We start from the raw sequence: 26,069 nt of genomic DNA on the forward strand, positions 1-26,069 counted from the left end.
CCACATATGTTCTAGACATATGCTGGCAGGGTGCTGTACCTATATTACCTCATTGTGTCTGCCACTGTATCTGCCCAGTGAGGTGGGTTTAACAGATGCAGAATTTTCCTACCTTGTTTCCTTGTCACAGAGCTGAGATTTGAGTCCAAGTTTAATTGCTCCAGCGCCGATGCTTCTGTCCATAATACTCTTCTTCCCTTATCACAGTGGCCCATCAAGGCACATGATCACATGTGTTTCAATAGTTTTTTTTTTCCTACAATGTTGAATAATAAAGCTTTGGCTGAACTTTGTTTAAAGTGTAAGAAGCATCTGATGTAATGTGTTCTGCTTTTCCATTTAAGTCAATTTCAGATTAATTAAAGATTGTTGATATTAATGACTAGCAAAGTAGTAAAGTAGGAAAAATAATATACATATTTTCTAAAAGAAAATCCAGAATTGGTTTTATACAGAAAAGTACTTATTTTCATTTTATAAATTAATGGTTTAAAATTTTGGTAAAGCTCCCATAAGAATTCTGGTCTACACTGAAGTATTTCTAAAATAAAAGTTATATTAGAATCCTAAACAAAGCTCTTTAAAATTATTTCATGTACCACCACCACCAAATTCCCTCCCTCTTTCACCACAATAGCCCCTTTCTATGCCCCTCCCAAACACTGAGACCCAAACACAATAAAGAATATTTTTATTGTAGTTCAGTATTCACAGGTAATGCAAAATAGAGATGGATACATTGTAATTCACAAAAAAAGTTGACAACATAGAAAATGCTCTAAGCGTTGTATTGAAATCTTTAAATAAGAAAATTTTTAAGCCGAAAAATTAAAGCCATTCGTTCATAAAATCCAGCCAACATCCTTTCTCTTTTCATTATTGTGAACTTGATTAGAAAAGCTTTTCTTCCTTAAACCTGCTGTAGTCTTTCAAGAAGTATGAAGTAAAGTGAACCATTTCCAAGTGATGCTTGTAAGTGAATACTAAAGATTTATGTTCTTCTACTGTTTTGATCAATGTATGCATTTAGAACACTCTTGAAAGTCTTAGCACTTGTTCATATCACCACATACATCAGATGCACTAGTTTGAAACAGCTCAAGTTGGATATGTGGTGCTCAGGCCGAACCTTTTATAGGTTCTAAATAATCTTGACATCTCTGTTAGATGATGAAAATCTACTGGCCACACATCAAGTCAACACTAACTAGAGTAGCATGTCTGTATTCCATTTAAAAAGAAGAAAATACACATTCACTGGTAACTCCCTGCACGTGAAATATGTATGTGTGTGTACAGACACACGTTTACACATGCATCAGCATGCTGATAGAATACAAAGGATTTCTGACTTAGAAAAATACTGTAGTGACCTTTTAAATAACATTTTAAAAACATGATTAGATTTATAAAATTTAATTTCCACAAAGGTTCATTGGTTAGCATAAAGCTGAAACACTATGCACCAGTACAATGAAAAGCCTGGTAAGGCAAAGTGGATTTTTGAGATACTCAAACTATATTAAACCCAAGTCAGAGCGGACAGGTTACCTGGTGGAGCCCTGGCTTTTGAACGTTTTGCTGTGGGATTTGAAGGAAATAAAAACCATTGTATGCATTTTGGTCAGCTATATGTTTGGAGAATTAGATAGTTTGTTAGGCCTCAAACCAAACTTTTATCAGCACTCAAACCATATTATCAACAACCTACACACTGAATCCTAAAAGCATTCCTAAAAGGTACACTAAAAAGACCAACAGCGTTTTTGCACTCACTAAAGCATACAGTCTAACACCAAGGAAGTTGTGTTTGATGTTAGGATTTAAACTGATTAAAAGGGTGGGCTTCTTCACCATCATAAGCTTCCTTCCTCATTCCCACTCAAGGGTACCTCCCAGCATCAACACACACCTGCCCCCTGGGGGGCAGACTCTAGGTTTGCTACCCTCTCCAGTCACACAGGAAGAGGGCAGTCTCATTTTCTCAACATGGACCTCTGTAGGCAGGCATCTCCTTTATCTGTTAGGTAAGGATACAGGATCAAATACAGGGAGTGGATCTTTTAGATATTACCCGAAAACTACAAAATGACCTCGTAGGGCTTGCAGAGGACCCATTCCCTCCACTGTTTCTGAGTCCCACTGCAGATAAGACTGGCATTGAGATCCCACTCTCAGCTGCTATATGATTGTACAGTCAGTGTCTGTGACACGAATGAGTTTCCTGGGCCCTGGTTCACAATTGTTTGCAAACGTATTTCATTCAACTGTGAGACAGATAAACCATGGTCACATTGCAGAGGATTTGAGAAAGACAACTTCACTATATGGGACGTTCCTGAAAACAAGGCGTTCTCATACTGCTATAAAATAAAGTAGTCTAGTCCCTATATCTGTCAGTATAGATTATGCTCTTTGATAGGGCAATAAGAATCTGAATTTGAACCTGGGCTGAAAAACATGGAAAGACACACATACAAACATAGAAAGACACACATACAAACATAGAAGGATACACAGCTTTTGAGGTCCAGAAAGAATGAGGTAGAGAGAAAACTTGATTGTAAGAATAAAAAGCTCAGGAAACTTCCCACTATATGAAATAACTCAAAAGATTCCAAAATATCTACATGTAAATAGAATACATTTTGAAATGCATTCTTATGTTATCAGAGGCATGCAGAAAACACACTTTTCCTCAGTAAGACTTCAGTGTTTTTATGTACATGGTAGAATTCTCTTCAGAATAGGTTAAAAAGTATAGGGCAGAAAAGTTAAATACAAATTTGTAAGCTATGGATGGTACTTTTCCTGTATACTACTTTCAGTCTATGACCAACCAAGACTTGAGTATATGCTGTATGTAAAGCATTTACTGAAAATTAACGCTAAGATTATGCAATAGAATATTGTATAACATTATTTAAAATCCTTGAGCTCTACTTTAATGGCTGAAATGATCAAGTCCTTATACAAAAGTTTCCAGTGTAAGCTGAGGTCCTACAACTACATGCTCTTTCAGAAGGCAGATGTATCTGATCTTGTGTGTGATGAGTGCAAAGGAAACAACTAGATGCAAATTTAATTTCACTCTAGATCTAGATATGGTATTGGTTATAAAGGAGGGGGACTACTTTGAATTAAATTAGTAAAGTCATTGAGAAACCTGATAGTTAAAGTAACAAACCACAGGGTTTGGTTTGGAGTAGACTCGTGTTAATCTAGTCCTTTCCTGATGTACTTTTCTCCTCAAAGTGTTTTCTTCCTGAAAACTAAAATAAGGAGTCAGTAAGGAAACTCATAAAAAAGACAAAACATTAGCAGTTAATCTTAGCAGATGAGGCTTTAAGCAGATTGGCTAATACTTGTGCTGTGATTTGGAGTGATCTCGTGGTTGGAATTACAGGAGCAAGAACTTCTGATGACATATATTGGCTTAAAGGTCTCCTTTTGAATAGCTATAAAGAAAAATGCTTGAAATAGCTTTTTACTCACTCGTCAGCTTAAAACTGAGTTTGATGAAGAATTAATTGATAATTCTATGGACTTAGAAGGATAATACTCAGTTATCTGTATGGTTATAGATAACTATACAAATCTAACCAGGAGTTGGTTAGATTTCTAAAATACATGGTACTGAAGGCTACTTCACTATTAGCAGCAACAACAAAACTTCTGGGGGGGAGGGGTCCTACTGGCCACAGGTGGGATGATTTGAATACCAAAAAGAATATAATAGCTGAAACACATTAAAACTACAAAAATTCATGAATTTATACCAAAAAAAAAAGAAACCTAAAAGAAAATCTGTCATCATCTATTAAACCAACTCCTTACCTTGAAGCTGATAATTAAGCATAAAAAATAAAACATTTAACCTCGCTTTCAAGTAAGAACTGTATTTAAGGATGATCAATAATTCAAGTTGAGAGAAAACTACAGGAGAGAATTAGAGAAAGAAGAATTCACAAACCCTTAATAAAATTGCTGATTAAGGCAAGAACTATTACTAAACGTTAAAAACCCTGGGTGAATGGCTAATGGAGAACTGAGCATTCATTCATTCAACGCTAAAGGAACCATACAGATAACTCACTAGTCACAAAGGAGAAAATGTAATTGGGGGATGGTTGTCACATTAATCCCGTGATTTATTTTAGCATCATTAATGGTAGATCAACAAGATATTATTTGTTTTCTGTTGTGATTTGAAGCATGTGTCTCATCTATGATATATTCTAGCAAAAAAAAATGTTTTATTCAAATTTGTGAAGCCTTTAGTTAAATACAACTTCTAGATTATAGGTAGTTCAGGAAATGGAGGGACAAGCTAAATAACACCTTGAAAAAACAAGTGGACACATTCACAAGATGGGATTCTATAAGACAACTGCTCCAACTCCCTTTAACAAGTCCATGTCATAAATAAAGGGACAGTGCTAGGTTAAGATAGACTTCTGAGACTTAGAGGGACATGACCATTTGTAGTGTAAGGTCATAGACTGAATACTAGCTTGGATAAACCAACTACAAATGTGGGGACACTTGGGGAACTTTGAATATGGTCTGAGGTAAATAAACATGTTTCAGAATGAGAAAGCAGAGATTGTGGACTGAAAAAAAAATAGGTTACAGAACACTACATAGAGTATAATCTTATTTTGTTTAAAAGATGTAAATTATATGAATAGAAAAAGATCTGGAAGAATATGCATTAAAGTGTTAGCAATAATCTTTGGTGGTAATGTAAGATTTTCCTTATTTTTGTTTGTCTATCTTTTCTAATTTTCCCCAATGTACTTATACTGCTTCTATAACAGTAAATAGTTATTTTAAAAGAAGAACTTCTAAAAAATTGTGAGTTCACCCCTTCTGTAAGGTAACTGATTACAGAAAGTCTGTAGATCAACAAGAAGAAAAACTAAGTACTACTACCCATCTGGTGACAGCATATCTGATTTGTGGATAAAGTACTTAAATAAATTTTTAAGTGCTTGGCTCACAAAGATAATGCTAAAAAGTAACAGAAATGTCACTGAACAATAAAGGCAGGCAAGAGGCTAACATTTTTGAAATAGTCAATTAAAAAAAAATACAAGTAACATACATCTTACTGTGCGTCTTTCACCCTCCAAATCAAGCCTTGACTACTAACATTTACCCTCAGGGAAAAAAAACAACAACATAGCGTCTAGTATTTAAAGTATGTAGGTTAATAATCACGAGAGGCTCATACCCCATGGCAGGCAGAATTCCTCGCCTAGGCCTCGGGAGTGGCGTTGGGCTCGGAGTCCTCCTGGGGAGGAACTGCCGAGCCTTCCTGTTCGGCAAGCGCCTCTCGGGCTTGGCTGCCTAAGACTGCGTCGTGAATGCTGTGAAACAGCAGCTCCAGTAAGGCAGGATTTTCAAAGAATCGATTTCGAGTGAGGTCATTCACAACTTGGGCTATAAAAGAAAAAAGGAAAATTAGCCCACACTCTGGGTGTCAGTCTTTAACATTAAAAAAATAACACTTTCAGATAAAATATTAAAATAATATAAAGTAAAAAATCTCACCCCAATACTTGTCCTCATGACATCACTCCCCTGGTCAAGGAAGCCACTTTTATTACTTTCTTGTGTATTCTTTCAGTATGTCTTTATGCAGATATAAATATAAGTATATATTTATTTTATTTTCCATTACCCAATAGATAAGATAGCATTATCTTTTGGTATGTATGTGTATGTATATATGTATATATGTACATATATATATATATATAATTCAGGATTTTTTTTTTTTTTTACTTAATCTTTTCACTCATTTATTTTTTACCATTACACAGTGTTCTATGTATGGTTTATTTAACTGGCCCCTTCTGTTTGACACAAATTGATTTTGGCCTTTTGTTTTTGTATACTGTGATTAATCACGTAATGTGTCATTTTGAGTGTGTGTAGCATATTGCTGGATTTTCTGGGTTAAAGGTAAAAATGCATTTGTAATTTGGGAAGAAAATGCTGGTCTGCTCTCCGTAGAGGCTGCTGTCTGCGCTCCCACCAGCAGTGTCAGGGTTCCCATCCTGCCACAGTGAGCCTACAGAGCCTGCTGTCAAATATTCCCAATTTTTGCCATTCTGGTAGGTGAAAAGTGAAGCCTTTACGTGGATTTAATTTTCAAGTACTGTTTTAACCAAAATTTATATTAAAAATAGCAGGCATTGCATGGTAAAACACTTAAATGATTTTATATAACTTTGTTATGGCAGCCATTAAATACATGATTACTAAAAAAAACACAACTCCTTCACAATGGCTTACTAGCTCCTTTCCTCAAACTCCAGTGCAACAGGCCTGCCACAAGTAACCCAGGAATGTGAGTGCCTGTTAAGTGGCTAATTTCAAAGCTTAGCTTCAGAGTAATTTTCAGAAGAATAATTTTCACTTTCATCAAAACTAAAATTAAGGGAAAATTCTTCCAAGTGTAGTTATTAAAAAAAAGAAACAAAACCAAAATGTTAAAATGCCTCCCCCAAGGATGCAGACAGATGAAGTTTTCTCTTCATGGATGCTTAGTTTTTTTATAACAAAAATTATTATAAATAAATGTAACATAAATTCTGTTTTAGAAATAAATAAAATGCCTCCCCATTCTAAAATTGTACTCACCACTGCATCCTGCTAAATACACATAAATACCGACATCTCCATATTCTTTCACAATCTGTAAGAACGTTAAAATGAAGTTTAGTTTCTTTTGACTCTGTGAGGTGTCAAGAGAAGTTTCTTTCTACCAATATGTACTTAGTGATATAAGATGCTCTGGTTCATTCACTTGAGCGACTTTGCTTCAAAAATTATGCATTTTGAACTAATCATTTAAAATTTGCATTTTGTTTGATTTTTATGTCAACAGTGATGATTTGGAACATTGAAGAATTCTTGTTAAATTTTATTCAAGTGTAATAAAATCATTATGGTAATGACTTTTAAAAAATCTTCTCGAAGAGATATATACTAAAATATTTATAGATTATATGATGACTGAGATATGCTTCAAAATAAGAGGAGGGGAAAGTGGGTGTGGGGGATAAACGAAACAAAATTGACCATGAATTGATAATTGTTGAAGCTGAGTGATAGTTACAGGGGGTTCATTACACTCTGCTCTTTACGTTTGTGTATTTTTGTTCTTTTTAACAACAAAAAGTTGAAAAACAAAAGCAACAGCAACCAAATTTTAAGAGTTGAAAACCCTAGTTCAGTTTTCTAATTTAACTGATGGTGATACTGGGCACAGAGACATTATCCTTAAAAGACTCCTTGAAGATGATGCTTACCCCTGCCACAGTTTTTACACCAACAGAATCAATAAAATTGACTTGCGTAAAATCCAGAATGATGGTGTGGATGTTATCCCCCGGGGGCATAAATCTTTGCAGTTCCTCAGGAAGTGTGCTCTTGATGACTATTGGGGGGTATTTTATTTCATTCTCGTCTTCCTCAGGCTTGGTGCCATCTTCTCCATCTACTTCAGCATCCTACATCAAAATCAAACCAAACCAGAATTCTATAAACAACTCATATTTTGTTCTGAGAAAGATTTATGAGAGAAAAATTAGTCCTTCTATTCTCCAGTCTCTGATTATAGCAGATCTCTTCTAAATTACTCACTATATTCCAGCCTTGTATATGACAAAAAAGGCTATGTACACAATATTCAATTTTAGCTGTTTCGTTTTTCTTCCTTCTTTTCCTCTATTGTCCAATGAAACCACTTTCTTTAGTATTCATATCCATTTTCCTCTCACTTCTAAAATAGTCTTATTAATTTCAACATGACAGATCACAATTACCATAAGACCAAACAGCAAAAACCAGTCTTTGAGGCTTTTTCCCCCCACTATCAGCTGAATAAATCTCTGACAAAGTAATAATAGTAACATTTATTAAGGTATTATGTGATTTTCATATCTAAAAATCACGTTTTCCTGGCTCCTGTCACTACTTATTTCAGAAGCATTCTCATAACTGACCTTATTATGTATTTTTAATACATAAAGGATACTTACCTTATTTCTAAGCTTTCCTATTTTAGGGACTTCATGCTGTGTTAAAAGGTGAGGGACTTGAAGATCAAGAGTAAAGGGCGAGCAGGCAGATCAAGAGACAAAGGAAAATTACAATGAAGGGACTACTCACCACTTTGACTACGGTCGCATTGGCCATGTTGGCATTTCCAACTTCCTTAGCATACTTCCTCATTGCCTTTCTTCTTGCTCCCATTATGAAGGCTGGGTTCACTCCAGTCTTTACAGAAGGGCAATAAATGCAAAAATCACTTCTTGCTCCCAGAATCCACCCAAAGCAATTAATCTTTAATTCTCTCCATGTGATTGTTTTCTATGCCAAGTTATCACCCTAACCCTTGCTCTACCTCTCCCTCAAATGCCCTGAACTGGGTTACTCCCTCATTAAAAGAACATTGGTAAGTTTTCTTATTATTGGTCTTGATTCAAGACAGCCAGAAACTAAATATTAAAGAGAATTTTAATGTGGACTATTCTTTTAAGGTCTTTATTCAATTTGTTACAATACTACTTCTGTTGTAAGCTTTGGTTTTTGGCCACGAGGCCATGTGGGATATCTTTACTTCCTGACCAGGAATCGAACCCACACCCCAGCACTGGAAAGCAAAGTTTTAACCCACTGAACCACCAGGGAAGTCCCTAAAAATAATTTTAAAGTAGAGTTTTTCAAACTTAAATCTCTCAGATTTTTATATTTAAGAGACTGTGTGGGTTGACTGGGAGGTTTTCCTCTTTAGTGGATAGTGCGGGGTGGAGTACTAATCATGACCAAAGGAATCCATGTATTCTCAAGAATAAGAAACTTAATTTTTTTTTCTAAATATTTTTGAAACAACTATATGCATATATTAAAAGAGAAAGAATAGTGGTGTTGGTTACCCAACAGTTGAAATGTACTTAATTCCATCCACTGACTTGTATAATTGCAAATCATTAAAATGATAAATTTTAAGTTATATTTTACTATAATTTAAAAAAAATAGAGATGCAGAGAATGAAATAGTATAAATAGTATATAGAGACAAGTAAGTGACCCTCACATGCCCATCAATCTTTAGATTGCTTCCTCAGAAATAATCACTCTTAACTTCTTGTGACTCACCTTTCTTTTTAATGCATTGCTATATAAGTCACTATTTGCATAGTAAATTGGGGCATTTATTTGGAATATTTTTATTCCAGGAATTTCTTTCACCTGAAAAGTAAAATGTTAATGAATTTAATATATGGAAATATTTCAGAATCAAAACTTCAACTGCCTCCCTTTTCCAACTTGAAAATTAATACAGATGTTGCTAAGGACCCTTTGACAAGTGTTTAAATAAAATAATGTCAGTCTAGCTGACCTACTCATGTTCTTTTTTTTTCTTTCTTTTTTTTCATTTATTTTTATTAGTTGGGGCTAATTACTTTACAATATTGTAGTGGTTTTTGCCATACATTGACATGCATCAACCATGGATTTACATGTGTTCCCCATCCCGATCCCCCCTCCCACCTCCCTCCCCATCCCATCCCTCTGGGTCTTCCCAGTGCACCAGCCCTGAGCACTTGTCTCATGCATCCAACCTGGGCTGGCGATCTGTTTCACACTTGAAAATATACATGTTTCAGTGCTATTCTCTCAGATCATACCACCCTCGCCTTCTCCCACAGAGTCCAAAAGTCTGTTCTATACATCTGTGTCTCTTTTTCTGCCCTGCATATATAAGGTTATCATCACCATCTTTTTAAATTCCATATATATGCATTAGTATACTGTATTGGTGTTTATCTTTCTGGCTTACTTCACTCTGTATAATGGGCTCCAGTTTCATCCATCTCATTAGAACTGATTCAATAGAACACTTTCTAACACCGTACACAAAAAGAAACTCAAAATGGATTAAAGATCTAAATGTAAGACCAAAAACTATAAAACTCCTAGAGGAGAACATAGGCAAAACACTCTCCGACATAAATCACAGCAAGATCCTCTATGACCCACCTCCCAGAATATTGGAAATAAAAGCAAAAATAAACAAATGGGACCTAATGAAACTTGAAAGCTTTTGCACAACAAAGGAAACTATAAGCAAGGTGAAAAGACAGCCTTCAGAATGGGAGAAAATAATAGTAAATGAAGAAACAAACAAAGGATTAATCTCAAAAATATACAAGCAACTCCTGCAGCTCAATTCCAGAAAAATAAATGACCCAATCAAAAAATGGGCCAAAGAACTAAACAGACATTTCTCCAAAGAAGACATACAGATGGCTAACAAACACATGAAAAGATGCTCAACATCACTCATCAGAGAAATGCAAATCAAAACCTACTCATGTTCTGAAGGAAGGCATGTTGAATGGAAGGCCTTTAAAAATGCACATCTTCCCATTTCTTTTAAAAGTCTTTGTTTCATTTTTTTTTTTTTTACCATAAAATACAAAGAAGAAACTGAAAAACATTAAAAAAGAGAATCTAGGAGGTGGGGAGCTGCCACCTCTGAGAAGCAGTCACATAAAATGAACAGAAGTTTATATTGGTTTATTCACAGAACGTAGGTAGGAGTCAAAACAGACTCAGGTGAAAATTTTATCAAGAAGCCTCGTGAAATTCTGGAATGCAGTTGGAAACAAGTAATTGAGCACCTAATTCTTTGGAAAGGGGAAAATATAGCAATCCTACCACCAGTCCAATTGATTAATATTTTACAGTGAGTCTGAGAACTTCTTCCCAAACACAAAACAAACAGATAAAACTAGTTTAAGAAGACTTTGTAAAAGATTCTACATAAGAGATTCCACATCAGAAAAGAAAATTCAAAGTCAAGGATATTTTAAGCCATAGGTTTAACTACTAAAAATGAAGCAGGAAAAAAATGAAGTAGGAGAATTCCACAGCCCCACCACCTACATTGTACATGGTTAATATTAGAATTTTATCACCCATTTGAATTCATCAGAAGGAAATCATGCACATACAGACCACCCTGGAAGTCTTGGTATTTTATAAACATATACTTTAAGTCCAAGAATATATATTTATCCTCATTAAAAAAGAGGAAAAATAAATATTAAGAGGCTGCGTAACTGATGTATAGTATAAACTATAAAACTGAATCCAGACAGTAAATGGAAGTTCAGACTTTTCACTCTGACCACCACACTTCCCACTTCTCCACCCCTAACTCTCTATCCTGAGTAAAAATAATAGTTAGCCAGTCACACCATATGCTTACAACCATTTAAAATGATAGAAAAAAGGACCTACCTCCTCATATGCATCTATATCAATGTACACATCAGTGTCAGGAAGCTGCCCGAGGACTTTGTAGCTTGGACTGCAGGCAGAGAGGGAGTATGTTAAAATATCATCATGCTGATGCTCAGGTAGTGATGGAAACTCAAGATTCTGCACATTTGCAAATCCTGTATGGATTACAGTGACTTCAGGGATACTTTGTTCTTTTCTCTTTTTGTTTATTTGGTCCTTTTATGGTCCCTTTCCAGAAGGGCTTCACATATATTTGCATTCCCAGTACCATCCCAAACCTAACACATCCCATACCTCCCACCTACATACACCCCACACATACGCAATATACATACATAGCACATATGCCTCACACCACATACACACACACATAGCACCACATACATGCTCGTATATACCATCCACATATCACACACACAATCTGTTCCAGACAAAAGACTTAGGGATTTAAAGATGGGAGGAAAAATGAACTGTACAGAGTTAAAACCATGCCTGGGACATGATCTCATGTCACTTGGTAGACAGAATTATCTTCCTGCTCTAATTCTAAAGCAAGAAAGGGGATTTTCATTTTATTTGAAATAAGAGAACTGATTTGTAGAGCAAGAGGTTGGAGGATCAACTGAAGGTGTGGGGAGAAACAAAAATCTCAAATCAGCATAGGAGTTTCCTTAAGTTTAGTGTGAACAGATTTTTAAAAAATTTATATTTAATTGAAGGACAATTGCTTTACAATACTGTGTTGGTTTCTGCCATGTATCAACATATATCAGCCATAGGTATACATATCTCTCCTCCCTCTTGACCCTCCCTCCCACCTCCCACCCCATCCCACCCCACTAGGTTGTCACAGAGCCCTGGTTTGAGTACCCTGAATCATATAACAAATTCCCACTGGCTATCTATTTTACATATGGTAGTATATATGTTTCCAAGCTACTCTTTCGATCTGTTCCACCCTTTCCTCCCCACCACACTGTGTCCACAAGTCTGTTCTTTATGTATGCGTCTTAACTGCTGTCCTGCAAACAGGCTCATCAGTACCACTTTTGTAGATTCCATGTATATGTGTTAATATTTGTTTTTCTGCTTACTCCACTCTGTATAATAGGCTCTAGGTTCATCTACTTCTTTAGAACTGACTCAAATGTGTTCCTTTTTATGGCTGAGTTACATTCCATTGTATATGTGTACCACGGCTTCTTTATCCATTCATCTGTTTATGGACATCTAGGTTGCTTCCATGTCCAAGCTATTGTAAATAGCTGGGGTACTTGTGTCTTTTTCAGTTATGGTTTTCTCAGGGTATATGCCCAGAAGTGGGGCTGTTGAGTTATATGTTAGTTTTATTCCTAATTTTTTAAGGGATCTCCATACTGTATTCCATAGTTGCTGTATCAATTTACATTCCCACCAATAGTGAAAGAAGTTTCTTTTTTCTCCACACCCTCTCCAGCAATTATTGTTTGTAGATTTTTTGATGATGGCCATTCTGATCAGTGTGAGGTGGTATCTCATTGTAGTTTTGATTTTCATTTCTCTAATAATGAGTGATATTGAGCATATTTTCATGTGTTTATCAGCCATTTGTATGTCTTCCTTGAAGAAATGTCTGTTCAGGTCATCTTCTGCCTACTTTTTGATTGGGGTGCTTGTTTTTCTGGTGTTGGCTTGCATGAGCTGCTTGTATAATTTGGAAATTAATGCTTCATCAGTTGTTTCATTTGCTATTATTTGTATTCCTACACACTAACAACAAAAAATCAGAAAGAGAAAATTATTGCAACAAAAAGAATAAAATACCTAGCAGTAAACCTACCTACAGAATCAAAGAGCTATATACAGAAAACTATTGACACCGATGAAAGAAATCAAAGATGACATAAAACAGACAGAGAGATATTCCATGTTCCCGGGTTGGAAGAATCAATATTGTGAAAACGACTATACTACCAAATGCAGTCTACAGATTCAATGCAATCCCTGTCAAATTACCAATGGCATTTTTCACAGAACTAGAACAAAAAATTTCACAATTTGTATAGAAACACAAAAGACTCCAAATAGGCAAAGCAATCTTGAAAAAGAAGAATGAAGCTGGAGGAATCAACCTTCCTGACCTCAGACTATACTACAAAGCTACAGTCACCAGGACAACATGGTACTGGCACAAAAACAGAAACATAGACCAAAGGAACAAGATAGAGAGCCCAGAGATAAACCCATGCAACTGTGGGCACCTTATTTTTTGACAAAGGAGGCGAGAATATACAATGGGAAAAAGACAGTCTCTTCAATAAGTGGCACTGGGAAAACTGTGTAAAATGTGTAAAACAATGAGATTAGAAAGCTTCATAACAGCAGATACAAAGATAAACTCAAAATGGATTAAAGACCTTTATGGATTAAGAAACTCATAGAGGAAAACATAGGCAGAACACTCTGTGACATAAATTACAGCAAGATCCTCTATGACCCACCTTCTAGAATAAAGGAGATAAAAACAAAACTACTTAAACTTAAAGGCTTTTGCACAGCAAAGGAAACTATAAACAAGGTGAAAAGACAACCCTCAGAATGGGAGAAAATAATAGTGAGTAGATTAAAAAAAATTACTTATTGATTTCTTTGGCTGTGTTGGGTCTTAGCTGTGGGATGTGGGATCTTTCATCTTCATAGTGGTATGTGAGATTTTTAGTTGCAGCATCTGAACTCTCACTCACAGCATGTAAGATCTTGTTCCTTGACCAGGAATTGAACCTGGGGCCCTTGTATTGGGAGTGTGGAGTCTTAGCTACTGGACTGCCAAGGAAGTCCCAAATGAATACATTTTAAACATTGTTTTTCAAGAACACAAATTCGTAAATCTTTCCAGTCTGGCTCAAAGTAGACAGTGAAATGATGCTAGATACTATTTCTTAAACACCTGATATTACCTTATTATAGTCCATTAAAAATATACTGGGTTTATTTCTGCCATCATGTGGAAGAGAAACTGAAGTCCAGTGGGGTTAGGTGAGTTGTTCAAATTAGAGAGCTTGGCAGACCCAGAATATGGCTCAAGGTCTTTTCTTTGATATTTCATAGCCTTGTTACCATGCTCTGGTGTTCCTCAGCATGTATGTACAACTGCTTTGTGAGTTGGAATCTACAGCAGAAATGTCACAGGTTTTTCTAGATGGGTTCCCTCAACAAACATTCAGAGAACACACAATCATGTGCTGGTTCTGGGCTCCAGGAATCTCACCTCTACAATTATATTGATCATGCTCACAGTCTAGTGATGACTGTGGACAAATATAACACCAAGGACTGATACTGTAGACAAGAAGAAAGGTTCTCAGCTGAGTTCACAATTATGAGAAAACCTTTTAAAAGAGACTCAAAATGTTGTCCATATGTGGCAATCTAGTTGCCAGGGGGCAGGGGTGAGTAGGAATTAACACAGGGACCACAGGTAGCAACAGTGGTAAAGAACCTGCCTGCCAAAGCAGGAGACATAGGAGATGAGGGTTTAATCCCAGGGTCGGGAAGATGCCCTGGAGGAGGAAATGGCAACTCATTCCAGTATTCTCGCCTGGAGAATCCCATGTACAGAGGAGCCTGGAGATTTACAGTCCACAGGGTCACAAAGAGTTGGATATAACTGAAGCGACTTAGCATATGGACCACACAAAACACAAGTAACCTGGAGACACGGGAGGTGCTGAAGGACCAAAGCACTGCTGTGGGCACAGTGGGGGATGAGAGCTCTCTGGCTGGGTGAGTGGGGTCTCAGTGTATGAGGATTTCAACAGATGCAGAAAAGGTCTTCCTGGCCAGCTGGAGTGCACTGAAAACCCTCAGGTCTAAATACTCCTTGTTTCTCTCCTAATCACCCCAAGGAGCAAGAAAGTCTTTATGAACTCTGATGGGGTTTTATCTGGCCATTTCTTACACTTATTATCACTTGTACCTTGCTTATGGTTACTGAAGCACTTATAACCATGTATTTCAATTTCTTGAAGATGGATTATAAAATGCTCTTTAAGAATTAGCCTCTGGATTTACAAAAACTCAAATTGGAATCACTGTCTACCACTTGCTGTATGATCTTAATCAATTCAGGCCCAAGTTTCCACATCTGTGAAATGGGGATGCTAACAGTCATCGGTCTATATGGATAAAATGATACAAAGCATGGATCTTTGCACAGAGCCAGGCACATAACCACACTAATTTAATGCCACCATTACTTCATTACCATGATTAGCATCATCATCATCGTTATGAATCGATCATTCTTAGGAGAGTGCAGCCTTTTTGAAGGGAAGGACCGTGTTTTATCTACTGCAATATTCCTAGAGCCTAGCATCTCTATGAGAACATAGAACTCCCTCAAAAAATTTATCCAATTAAGATTACAACTTTTAAGAAAAGCTTATGATTATTTTAATATGTCTCCCCCCCACCTCAGTTGGGGCAGAGGGAAGCTGAATTTCCATCACATTTATATCATTGCCACATCGCCTGCAGGAAGAAGACATCTGGAACTATTTGCTGATGAACTGACTGTCCCTTAACATTATTGGCTGTGAGGGAGTCTGGGTGTTTGGAAGACAAGCAAAGCCAGTGGAGCACTAGCCCTCGCTGGGTAGCCTGCTCCAATTATAGAAAAAGAAGCAGCTGAAAATAAACAAGTAGCCTGAGTAGTGGCTCCCCAAACTCTAACCGACAAAGGCCCAGCACAATCACCGACAGGGACAAAACATAAAAAATGAACTTTACTAAATCATTTGGGAGAGAAAAAGAAGCAGAGCATTTAAAAACAACCTAACTTTAAAATTTATAAGAAATCACAAACTACTACTTGGGTGAAAAAAACAAAAAGTGAAAAAAAAATCTTGAATTCTATACCATGGCTTTTTTAAAGGATATTTGTTGTTGTTGTTTAGTTGCTAAGTCATGTCTGACTCTTTGGGACCTCATGGACTGCAGCTTGCCAGGATTCCCTGTCCTTCACTATCTCCCAGAGTTTGTTCAAACTCATGTCCATTGAGTCAGTGATGCCATCCAACCCTCTCATCCTCTGTCACCCCCTTCTCCTCCTGCCCTCAAGTGTTCCCAGCATCAGGGTCTTTTCCAAGAGTCGACTCTTCCCATCAGGTGGCCAAAGTATTGAAGCTTCAGCTTTAGCATCAGTCCTTCCAGTGAATATTCAGGGTTGATTTCCTTTAGGATTGACTGGTTTGATCTCCTTGCTGTTCAAGGGACTCTCAAGCGTCTTCTCCAGAACCACTGTTCGAAAGCATCAACTCATTGGCACTCAGCCTTCTTTATGGTCCAACTCTCACATCCATACATGACTACTGGAAAACCATAGTTTGGGCTATATGGACCTTTGTCCATATCTATATCATAAAGGATATAGATATTTTTAAATCATTATGTTCACTAAAGCTCTGAGATAAAGAACTCTTGCATGTACTAATAATGTTCTTATGAAAACATTATTAAGTGGGGGACTTCTTTTTATATAAAAAAGAGTGATAGGGTAGAGTTTGTTATTAAAAACAGTGTAATTCTTATCTTGAGTTTAGATCCCACATGTTAACATTTCCCTTCGTGTAGTTTTTGATGAGGACAATGCTTATTTCCTTCCTTCAGAGTGGGAAGCAACCCATCATTCTCCATCTAGCAGCTCTTCAACAAACCACAATCAAAACTTTAAGAACTATCATGTGATTTGCAACTACAGGCAAAAGCAGACTAACCTCATTTTCATTCCTCCTGTGTTAAATTTGTTGGGTGCATAATATGAGTCAGGCACTGTGCTAGGATCTTTACATGCATTATCCTCATTTGAACCTCACTGTGACTCTCTGAGGGAGCAAGTATTAGACTCATTTTATAGAGGCAGAGACTGAGGCTGTCATGTAAAATGACAGAGCATATAGGGAGTGAAAGCCGGGACTTGAATCCACGGTTGTCTGACTCCAAAGTCAGGCTATTTGGAAACAATATTTCTTTATTTTTTTCTTTGTGGTGAGTTATTTATTTATCATGAACACACTGTTTTTTAAAAAAGCTCTTTTATACCTTCTCCATTGGGCTCAGCTTCCTGCTAGGAGAAGAGATGACAGGCGATAACAGTTCAGGGTGAAGGGAGGAACAGCTGAAGCCCCACATATGGTAACTTGGTGTCAGAGTCTGCTCCATGTCATCAAAACCTACGTCAGCACGCAGTGCCAAAGACTGCAAGAATACACAGTTCATTCAGAAGAGGGGACGTAAGCCAGGGCGCCACAGGGGCTGGAATGGCAGGAACCATGAGATAAATCAGGTTCTTTTTAAAAAGTCACTAATGTAATTATAAACTGTGACAGAGTAGAGCATCTGGCAAGATCCTATTGAGTTTTCCATCTGGCCTTTTGTTTATTTAGCCAGCAAGCCCATGAGTCCTCAGCTCCCTCTCACGCAGATCAGAAGTAATCAAAGAGCTTTCTTTGACCAGGCTGAGCTTTGGTCACTGGTGAAGTGTCAGGCAGGACACACACCCAAGCCAGTCTGCGCTCTCACCTCTGTGTTCTATAAATCACAGTCAGCAGTGCGATGATCACGGCAGTAATCAAACCATAGTCCAGTCCCAGGAACAAGGAGGAAACAAAAGTGGTAAGCCAGATGGTCTAAACAAAAAAAAAGAGAGCTTTAGGTAGAATCATGTGAAAACTTCCTGAGTCACACACACACACACACACACACACACACAGTACTTAGCCTTGCTTAACGGGATACTGCATATAATAACTGGCCACAGTAACTGATCTTTCTCACATTTTTACCAGCAACAATTCATTTGTTGCTATGACATACTCACCTAACAATCACCTTTGCTACTTACCAGCTCTATTTTGCTGGTTCTCCAGAAAAACGGGAGATCTGAGAATTGCATAAACATTCCTTTCAGGTTGACGATCACAATGGCCGACAGCACAGCCTGAAACACAGCACATCCGCACGTGCCTCTCCTCTTGTGTCCAGAGACCCCGTGGACACACTGTGTCCTCAGGAGCCTTGCTGACTCCTCACTGTCCTCCTGCTGCCCTCCCCACATCCTCTCTCCACTCACTTCCTACACAGCAGTGATGGCACGTTTGGAGCCAAGAACACTTGGATTTTCAGGACTTGGTTAGCTAAAATGGGCTCTGAAAAACCAGGTTTATATCCTAGTAGCAAACCTGTATGGTGGCTAACAGGTTTAGAATTAAATGGTACTCAAGGGATGATTTCCCCCATGGCCTTCCTGCATCATGAGTTTTCTACTCTATATCATTTCTAAGTTCTTCTAGATTAAATGTTTTATGAGTGTAGGCCATCTCAAATTTTTAATAGAAGTATAAGGTCATAGAAGATCAGAGAGAAGGGACCTTGGAGATAAGCCAAACCCAAACCTCCACTTTGCAGATAAGGAAACAGAACTAGAGATGTTGAGAAGGCTTCCCGTAGGTCCCAGGTATTGGCAGATTGTGGAAGAGGATACTGACCCTACTGTTGACCCTTTTTGCTACTACCCTACTAGGGTTATAGGAAAAACCCATGAGAGTCACAAAAATATCAACTAATAAAACTGTAAAATCTCTACACATGGAAAAACCTCTCGCCAAGTCCAAGGTACACACCTGAGGTAGTGATTCAAAGAGAAATCCAGTGGCTAATATCACCAGCAGAATCATTAATGAGGCCAAACAACCTGCAAGCTGGATGAGAAAAGACACATGGAAGGGGCTTTTAGGAGACTTGAGTGAGAAGTGGGACATAGCTTGCTCTTAGTCTGTTGAAAATCACTATGGAAAGATATGGCTTCACATAAGTCATCCATACCATTACATAAACCTGTAACTGTTTGTTTCCCACTCCGTTTCTGAGGTTTTGGTTCCTCTTACAGCCTTCAGGTGAAAGCTGCTCAGTCATGTCCGACTCTTTGTGACCCCACGGACTATACAGTCCATGAAATTCTCCAGGCTAGAATACTGGAGTGGGTAGCCGTTCCCTTCTCCAGGGGATCTTCCTAACCCAGGGATTGAATCCAGGTCTGCTGCATTGCAGGCGGATTCTTTACCAGCTGAGCCACCAGGAAGTCTTTTAGCCTTTAAACAGAAGCTGAAATGCTTAAATACTCTGAATGAAATGCCCATGCCATGGTGGAGAAAAGGAGATATATGGTGCAGACCTAAGACACACAGGGGCCAGAAGAGTTCAGACATGGCTTTGTTGTCCATTTGTAGTAGCCACGTGTGGTTATTTAAATTGTAAAAAGCAAATTAAATAAAATAAAAAATTCAGGTCTTGGTTGTACTAGCCACATTTCAAGTGCTCAAGAAGGCCATGTGACTAGCAGCTGCCATGCTGGACAGCACAAATATCGAACATTTCCATCAGAAAGTTCTATGGAATGGGGCTGGCAATCTGCCCACACTCACTCTCAGGCTTTCATGACAACATTCGAAGTCTGAACCTTGAGGTTTACTGGTAGCCAGGAGTGATAATTTTTTTGATTTGACTGGCGAACATACTCCTTTTCTGTAGATTCATTTCTCTGTGATTTGCTTCAACTGATCATACCTTTCTCTGATTCATACACAGCTCACTGGAGCAGGGATCTTCAGGCAGAATACAATCAGGAGATTAGTTTATCACCCAAATCACCAGACCTTAAAGGCCAGCTGCATACGCACCTGTGTCTTCCCTCCAGTTCCCTCCTGAACAAGGCTTCGAGACAAGGAGCAGGAAATTGAAAAAGTCTGGAACAGTGAGCCAATGGAGTTGCACAGTCCCAGGGCAATGAGCTCCTTTTCCACGTGGAAGGAAAGCACAAAAGAGACCAGTTACTTTTCAGGGAGACAGGCATGATGGCCCTTTCAAAGGACATCTTCAACAGTACAGGCTGTCTATTCATTCTCTTTCCAGATATAAAAAAAATTGTTTAGCATGAGTTCAAAATAGGAATTGTTGCATACTTTAAGGTGGGAGAAAAACATTTTGAATTTTTATTGTGTTGGAGATAAATGTTGTGATCATCACCTAGCCCCCTGGTTTCTAAACACACTCTCTACACAATTAATATTTTTAGTTTTTTAAAGAAAACTGCAGCAACAGGGACAAAATATTTTTGATGTTTAAGAGAAAATTATTGGTGGATAGGACTACTGGCATCTTTTAAATGCCTGGGCTCATGTTCATCTAGGAACCCATGCCAGTGTCCTCTTTGGACCAGTGAGTGAGTCCTTATCTCAGGGCAACTTCTGGTCTTCCTAGTTGGATCACTGTGTCTCATACAAACATAGAACATCTAGTCTCCTCTTAGAACTACACAGTGTTAGAGTTAACACTGTCAAGCCAAACTAATGGCTCATGCTATTCAGATTAAATACTTTATCTGCGGCTATCTTATAAAGGAAGGCAGGAAATGATATATTTGGGTGAAGAATCATAAACTCAAAGTTTAATGAGCAAAGAGAAAGCTTCTGAGTAGAGTAAAAATGGTCCTGGAAAAATATTAGATTCTCAGGCTGTGAGCTTTATTTATTTATTTATTTTCTTAGTTGGAGGCTAATTGCTTTACAATATTGTAGTGGTTTTTGCCATACATTGACATGAATCAGCCATGGATTTACATGTGTTCCTCATCCTGAACCCCGCTTCCACCTCCCTCCCCATCCCATCCCTCTGGGTCATCCCAGTGCACCAGCCCTGAGCACTTGTCTCATGCATCCAACCTGGAGTGGCGATCTGTTTCACACTTGATAATATACATGTTTCGATGCTGGGCTGTGAACTTTAAAGGAGGGACAGCTCCTAGAGGAATCTGGCAAGCTGTAAACTTCAGAGTGGAGATATCACCTACTGATGAGGTGAGGCAGGATTCAGTACCTCAGTGTTCTGATGATTTAATGCCTCCCACAGTAGAGCAAGATGACCATACCGCTAAGAAGCATCTGCAGGAAATTAATTAGTTTTACCTGATTGCCATCAACCTGGTAGCCATGCTTATTTGCCAAGGTCTTGGCCATTGAGATGGTGACTGAGAACCCAACGATGGCTATGGCAATGGCATCCACGTACACAAGGTGGAAGAGGCTGGTGTCTGGATTGGCTGGAGGTAGCAGCCTGGAAAGTGAAGCCAACTTTAACCTGGGTGTTGTGACCATTGGAAAAAACCATGCAGCTAGAGGGGAGCATTTTAGTGGGGGGAGGGCACTATCTGCAGATGAGGTAATCAGCACTTGGGTACTTGTTCTGGCAAAAACTAGGGCCCTCTTGGATGCACAGGTTCTTTCCAGGCCCCACCCCCAGAGTGCCAGCTTTCAAACTGAATGGGTTATCAGCAGAGATCCAATGCCACTTTATTTAGAAAAGGAGTAACCCCATACCTCTCGGCTCCCCATATGGCAGGTGTAAGTAAGACTGAGGAGTAGGAAGAAGAGAGGGTCAGTGAAGCGTTCAGATGCCACAATACATTCAAACCAAAACTGAGGTGAGGAGGGAGCTGGACAACGCTGTCTTATTGGAGAATTACTACTGTCTAGGCAACACCAGGGATACTCACTGCTCTCCCTTGCTATTTGATGTAAGGACTCTGCTTTTCCCCACATCCCTTTAGGTGAGTTTCTAACATGGGAAAGGAGCAGTGGCAGATTATACTCCTTGGGTCTCACCTGGGAATCCTAGGAGTGTGGAGGGGCCATAAGTGTGACTCCTGGAGCTTCCTAGTGGGGAACCTAATTTTATGGTCCATTCCTATAGTTTGGAACCTTTGTCCTAAAAGAACAGAATAGGTATTCCCTGGAATTGTATGGGGAAAAGGCAATAGAGGTTTTCAAAGGCACTTGCTCCAGTTCAAGGCATTGGGCTAAATAATAATAACATCAATTAACTGATGCACAGTATTATACTTTTATAGTCATTTATTAGGTGCTTCTTTTTGTGCCAGGTTCTGTGTTTACCTATCTTTAACAGCACTGTGAGCTAGGCACCATTATAATCTCCATTTTACAGATGAGGAAAATGAGGCACAGTGAGGTCAAACAATTTGCCCAAGATCAAATAACTCATCTACCAAGTTCAACAAAACTGTGAAGAACCTGCCTCTCCATGTTATTTCTCATACTGTGTCATATAACAATGATGAAGGGGTTGTCTCAGGTTCTGGGGGAAGGGAAAGGGAGAGGAGCAAAGGAAAGGAACCTAGCATGTGTTAAACTCAAGTTATGTGCTACATGCTTGACATATGTCATCTCATTTGTCCTTACAACAATCCTTTTACATAGGTGTCATTATTATCCCAATTTATAGGTGAAAAAAATGGATATTTGCAGAGTTAAGCGATCTACTGAAGACAGAGCTGGGAATCAGACCCAGGAGGTCTGACCATGGAACTTACTGTCCTTCCCTGCAACTTCGCTGCATAAGCATTAATCAGGAGAGAAGGCATGGCAGCAGGTTTGGGTCTGAGGAATAAGAATATGAGAAAAGAATGTATGCGGCAATGAATTAAGAGAAGTAAACCAAGGAACATGATATATTGCCGTGAATGAGATCTTTTAACCATCATCTATCAATTTCTGGACACTGTATTGTGTATTTAAGCGTGTGTGTGTGGGTAAGTATGGTAGTTACAGCAGTGTTTTCAAATACAATCACTAACAATTCCTCCCTTACATGTGTGTGCTGCTCCCATATCTAGATTTTGTCTGTTTCCCCTCTAGTTGAATCCGGGCTGGCCATTTGATTTGCTTTGACCAGAATGTGGTGGGAGTGATGCTGAATGAGTGTAGTAAGCCATTTGGCAGCTTCTGCTCTTCTGTCCTGTTGCCCTGAGCTGATACACAGAGACCCTGGCTGGAGACCCGTGTGGAGAGAAGATGCCAGCTAGCCCTCAGCTGTTCCAGCCACTGCAGCTGAGCTGTCAGACATCTGAGCAAGGTCCTCTCGGTTCCTCCAGCCCCAGTCATCCCAGAGTCTGTGGCTGCCTGAGAGACCCCAAGTGAGACAATCACTCAGTTGAGCCTCACCTACACGGAAAAACTGTGGGCAAATAAACCACTCCTGTTTGGCAATGAGGCTCATATATCACCGAAGTGGTATGACTGTACATAGATAGGATGTTAGACAGGCATTATTGGTTTCCTGACTGGTTTTGAGCAAAGTTCCATAAAGGTAAGGTTTCTGGGAAGCCAAGTTTCAAAACGGTACTTTTTTTTTTTTTTTACGATTTAACTTTTACTAATAGAGGGTAAGCATATTTGGGTATAATGCAATAGGAAAAGGAAGGTATTAGGTAGGAATTATAGCGGCATGTGAATTTTAAAAAGGAGAAATCTAAGTGTAAAAATTCACCATGTAAATTACTTGTGATTAGTTATTGAATAGGGTTATCTATTGGATCCAAAGACTCGTGTTTATCACATGACTAACTATGTTAGCGACCCAGGTGTGAGGTAATGGAAAGATCACACACCTGGGTATCAGAAGACTGAGTTCTGACTCCAGGCTGGGACTCACCGAACTGCACTCACATCTCTCAAATATCACCTTCCCTGACACCCTACCTAAAAGAGCAACCTCGGCCCCTCCTGTCTCTGACCTGGCTTCCCCTGCCTTACGGCATGTCTCACTACTGATGTATCGCCTATTTCTCCTAGTAGAATATTAGCTCCATGAGAGCAAAGACTTTTTTTTGCTCCCATGTTCACTTCTGTTTTTAACTGCTGTGTCCCTAGTACCTAATAGGCACTCAATAAATATATGCTGAATAAGTGAGAATAAATGACCTTTTTAATCTGTTAAGTGAGGATAACACACGTCGACAGTGTTATTGTGAGCCATCACAATACTTTTTAAAGTACTTTTAAAAGTACTTAAAAAATTATAAGTGCAAGTAGAAAAGCAAGGATTATCACTGTGTTACACTTTTTTTTTGACCCGCTCCGTTTCCCACCTGGGCCAATTCACCCCTCCTTAGGCAACCTGGTGGTCCCCCGCTCCCAGGAGGTCACCATATTGATGCCGAACTTAGTGCGGACACCCGATCGGCATAGCGCACTGCAGCCCAGAACTCCTGAGCTCAAGCGATCCTTCAGCCTCAGCCTCCCGAGGAGCTGGGACTACAGGCGAACGCCAGCGCGCCCGGCTGTGTTATACTTTTACATGAATCATAAGTAACGCATTTATGATAGCAATTCATTGAAGCTGAGTGCAGGCTTCCTCCTTCAACACTTGCTCCCTGGGTGAACTTTGGCTTGGAGAGCAACTCCTCCTCCCTGGGCTTCCCTGGAGATTCTTAGCTGGTCCCTGGGGCAAGCCCTGATGGAATATGCCAGGTTCTTTCAATATCCAACACCTGGGCAAATGTCTGACTCTGTTCTTTTGCAAGGAGAGGAGAAGGTGGCATGAAAAGACAGTACCAGGGACAAAAAAGACACAGACACACAGAGAGATACAGAGAGCCAGAGATGATCAGAGAGGGACAGACGAGACCAGGAGAGGCTTGTAGTCACTCTTACTCCTTTAAATATAAAAAATAATAGTAAAAATTTTTAAATGTAGAATTAAATAAGAAAAACAGATGAAGCAAGGCAGCAATATGTGGTCTAAAATAAGAAAACTGGTTGAAATAATGAGCCACAGAACTTCCAATTAACATGTCTAGACAATGCACCGTGTGCCAGGTGCTACATGGACTGCTTTACCTGCACTGTTTCCCAGCCTCACAACTGCCCCTCAGATAGTCATTAATTACCATGCTTACTTGGCACAGGAGGAAACTGAGGCTTTGAGATGGTACGTGACTTGCTCAAGGTCACAAAGCTACTAAGTGACAGGCTAGATTTAGGTCATTTTGCTTTTAACTCCTATGCTACCCAGGAAGAGATCTATTAATAAAAAACTGGTAAGTGCTATATAGGAAAAAAAAAAAACAAAACGAAAAACCACGTGCCATTGTTGGTGGGACTGTAAAATGGTGCAACAATTATGGAAAACATTATGGAGGTTCTCAAAGAGTTAAACTAGAACTATCATATGATCTAGCAATCCCACTTCTATGTGCATATCCAAAACAACTAAAAACAGGGTCTTGAAGAGATATTTGTATATTCATGCTCATAGCAGAATCAGTCACAATAGCTAAGAGGTGGAAGCAACCCAAATGTCCATCAATGAATGAATGGATAAACAAAGTGTGGTAGAGACACACTGTGGAATTTTATTCCCCTTTAAAGAGGAAGAAAATCCTGTCACATGCTATAACATGAACCTTGATGATATTATGCTAAATGAAATAAGCCAGTCACAAAAAAGGCAAATAGTATATGATTCCACTTATGAGTACTAAAATAATCAGATTCATAGAGATAGAAAGTAGGGCCTGGAGGGAAAGCAGAATGGAGAGTTATTGTTTAACAGTATAGAGTTTCAGATTTGCAAGGTGAAAAAGTTCTGGAGATCTGTTTCACAACAATGTGACTGTACTGAGTATACTGAACTGTGCACTTAATGATTAAAATGGTGAATTTCATGTTATTATTATTATTTTTACCACAATAACCTCTGCCACACATACACAAGCTCAAAAAACACCCCAAACCCTTAGCTATTTGATATATAGGCGAAAATGATTTTTCATTTCAAGAATACTAAAGTAGGAGATATAAGCAATAATTCACCCACTGATTATTTAAGTCATATTGTTACTTATAACTATT

The 26,069-nt window shown here is 38.6% G+C and overlaps 1 protein-coding gene across 1 annotated transcript in view; it reads right to left on the reverse strand.

Moving 5' to 3' along the window:
* Positions 1 to 2,139: 2,139 nt before the first annotated feature.
* SLC26A5 (solute carrier family 26 member 5) overlaps positions 2,140 to 26,069 on the reverse strand; it is a 63,876-nt gene continuing 39,946 nt past the window's right edge. The window contains exons 9-19 of the mRNA XM_043462956.1: positions 21,327 to 21,474; positions 20,043 to 20,156; positions 18,987 to 19,064; positions 18,209 to 18,304; positions 17,887 to 17,993; positions 11,326 to 11,395; positions 9,175 to 9,267; positions 8,185 to 8,292; positions 7,323 to 7,523; positions 6,652 to 6,706; positions 2,140 to 5,445 (exon numbers count right to left, since the gene is read on the reverse strand). Of these exons, the coding sequence (XP_043318891.1) occupies positions 5,261 to 5,445; positions 6,652 to 6,706; positions 7,323 to 7,523; positions 8,185 to 8,292; positions 9,175 to 9,267; positions 11,326 to 11,395; positions 17,887 to 17,993; positions 18,209 to 18,304; positions 18,987 to 19,064; positions 20,043 to 20,156; positions 21,327 to 21,474 (1,255 nt within the window). The 3' untranslated portion in view covers positions 2,140 to 5,260. The remainder of the gene's footprint in view (positions 5,446 to 6,651; positions 6,707 to 7,322; positions 7,524 to 8,184; positions 8,293 to 9,174; positions 9,268 to 11,325; positions 11,396 to 17,886; positions 17,994 to 18,208; positions 18,305 to 18,986; positions 19,065 to 20,042; positions 20,157 to 21,326; positions 21,475 to 26,069) is intronic.

This window comes from Cervus canadensis, chromosome 3, assembly GCF_019320065.1.
Source record: "Cervus canadensis isolate Bull #8, Minnesota chromosome 3, ASM1932006v1, whole genome shotgun sequence".
Taxonomy (NCBI): Eukaryota; Metazoa; Chordata; class Mammalia; order Artiodactyla; family Cervidae; genus Cervus; species Cervus canadensis.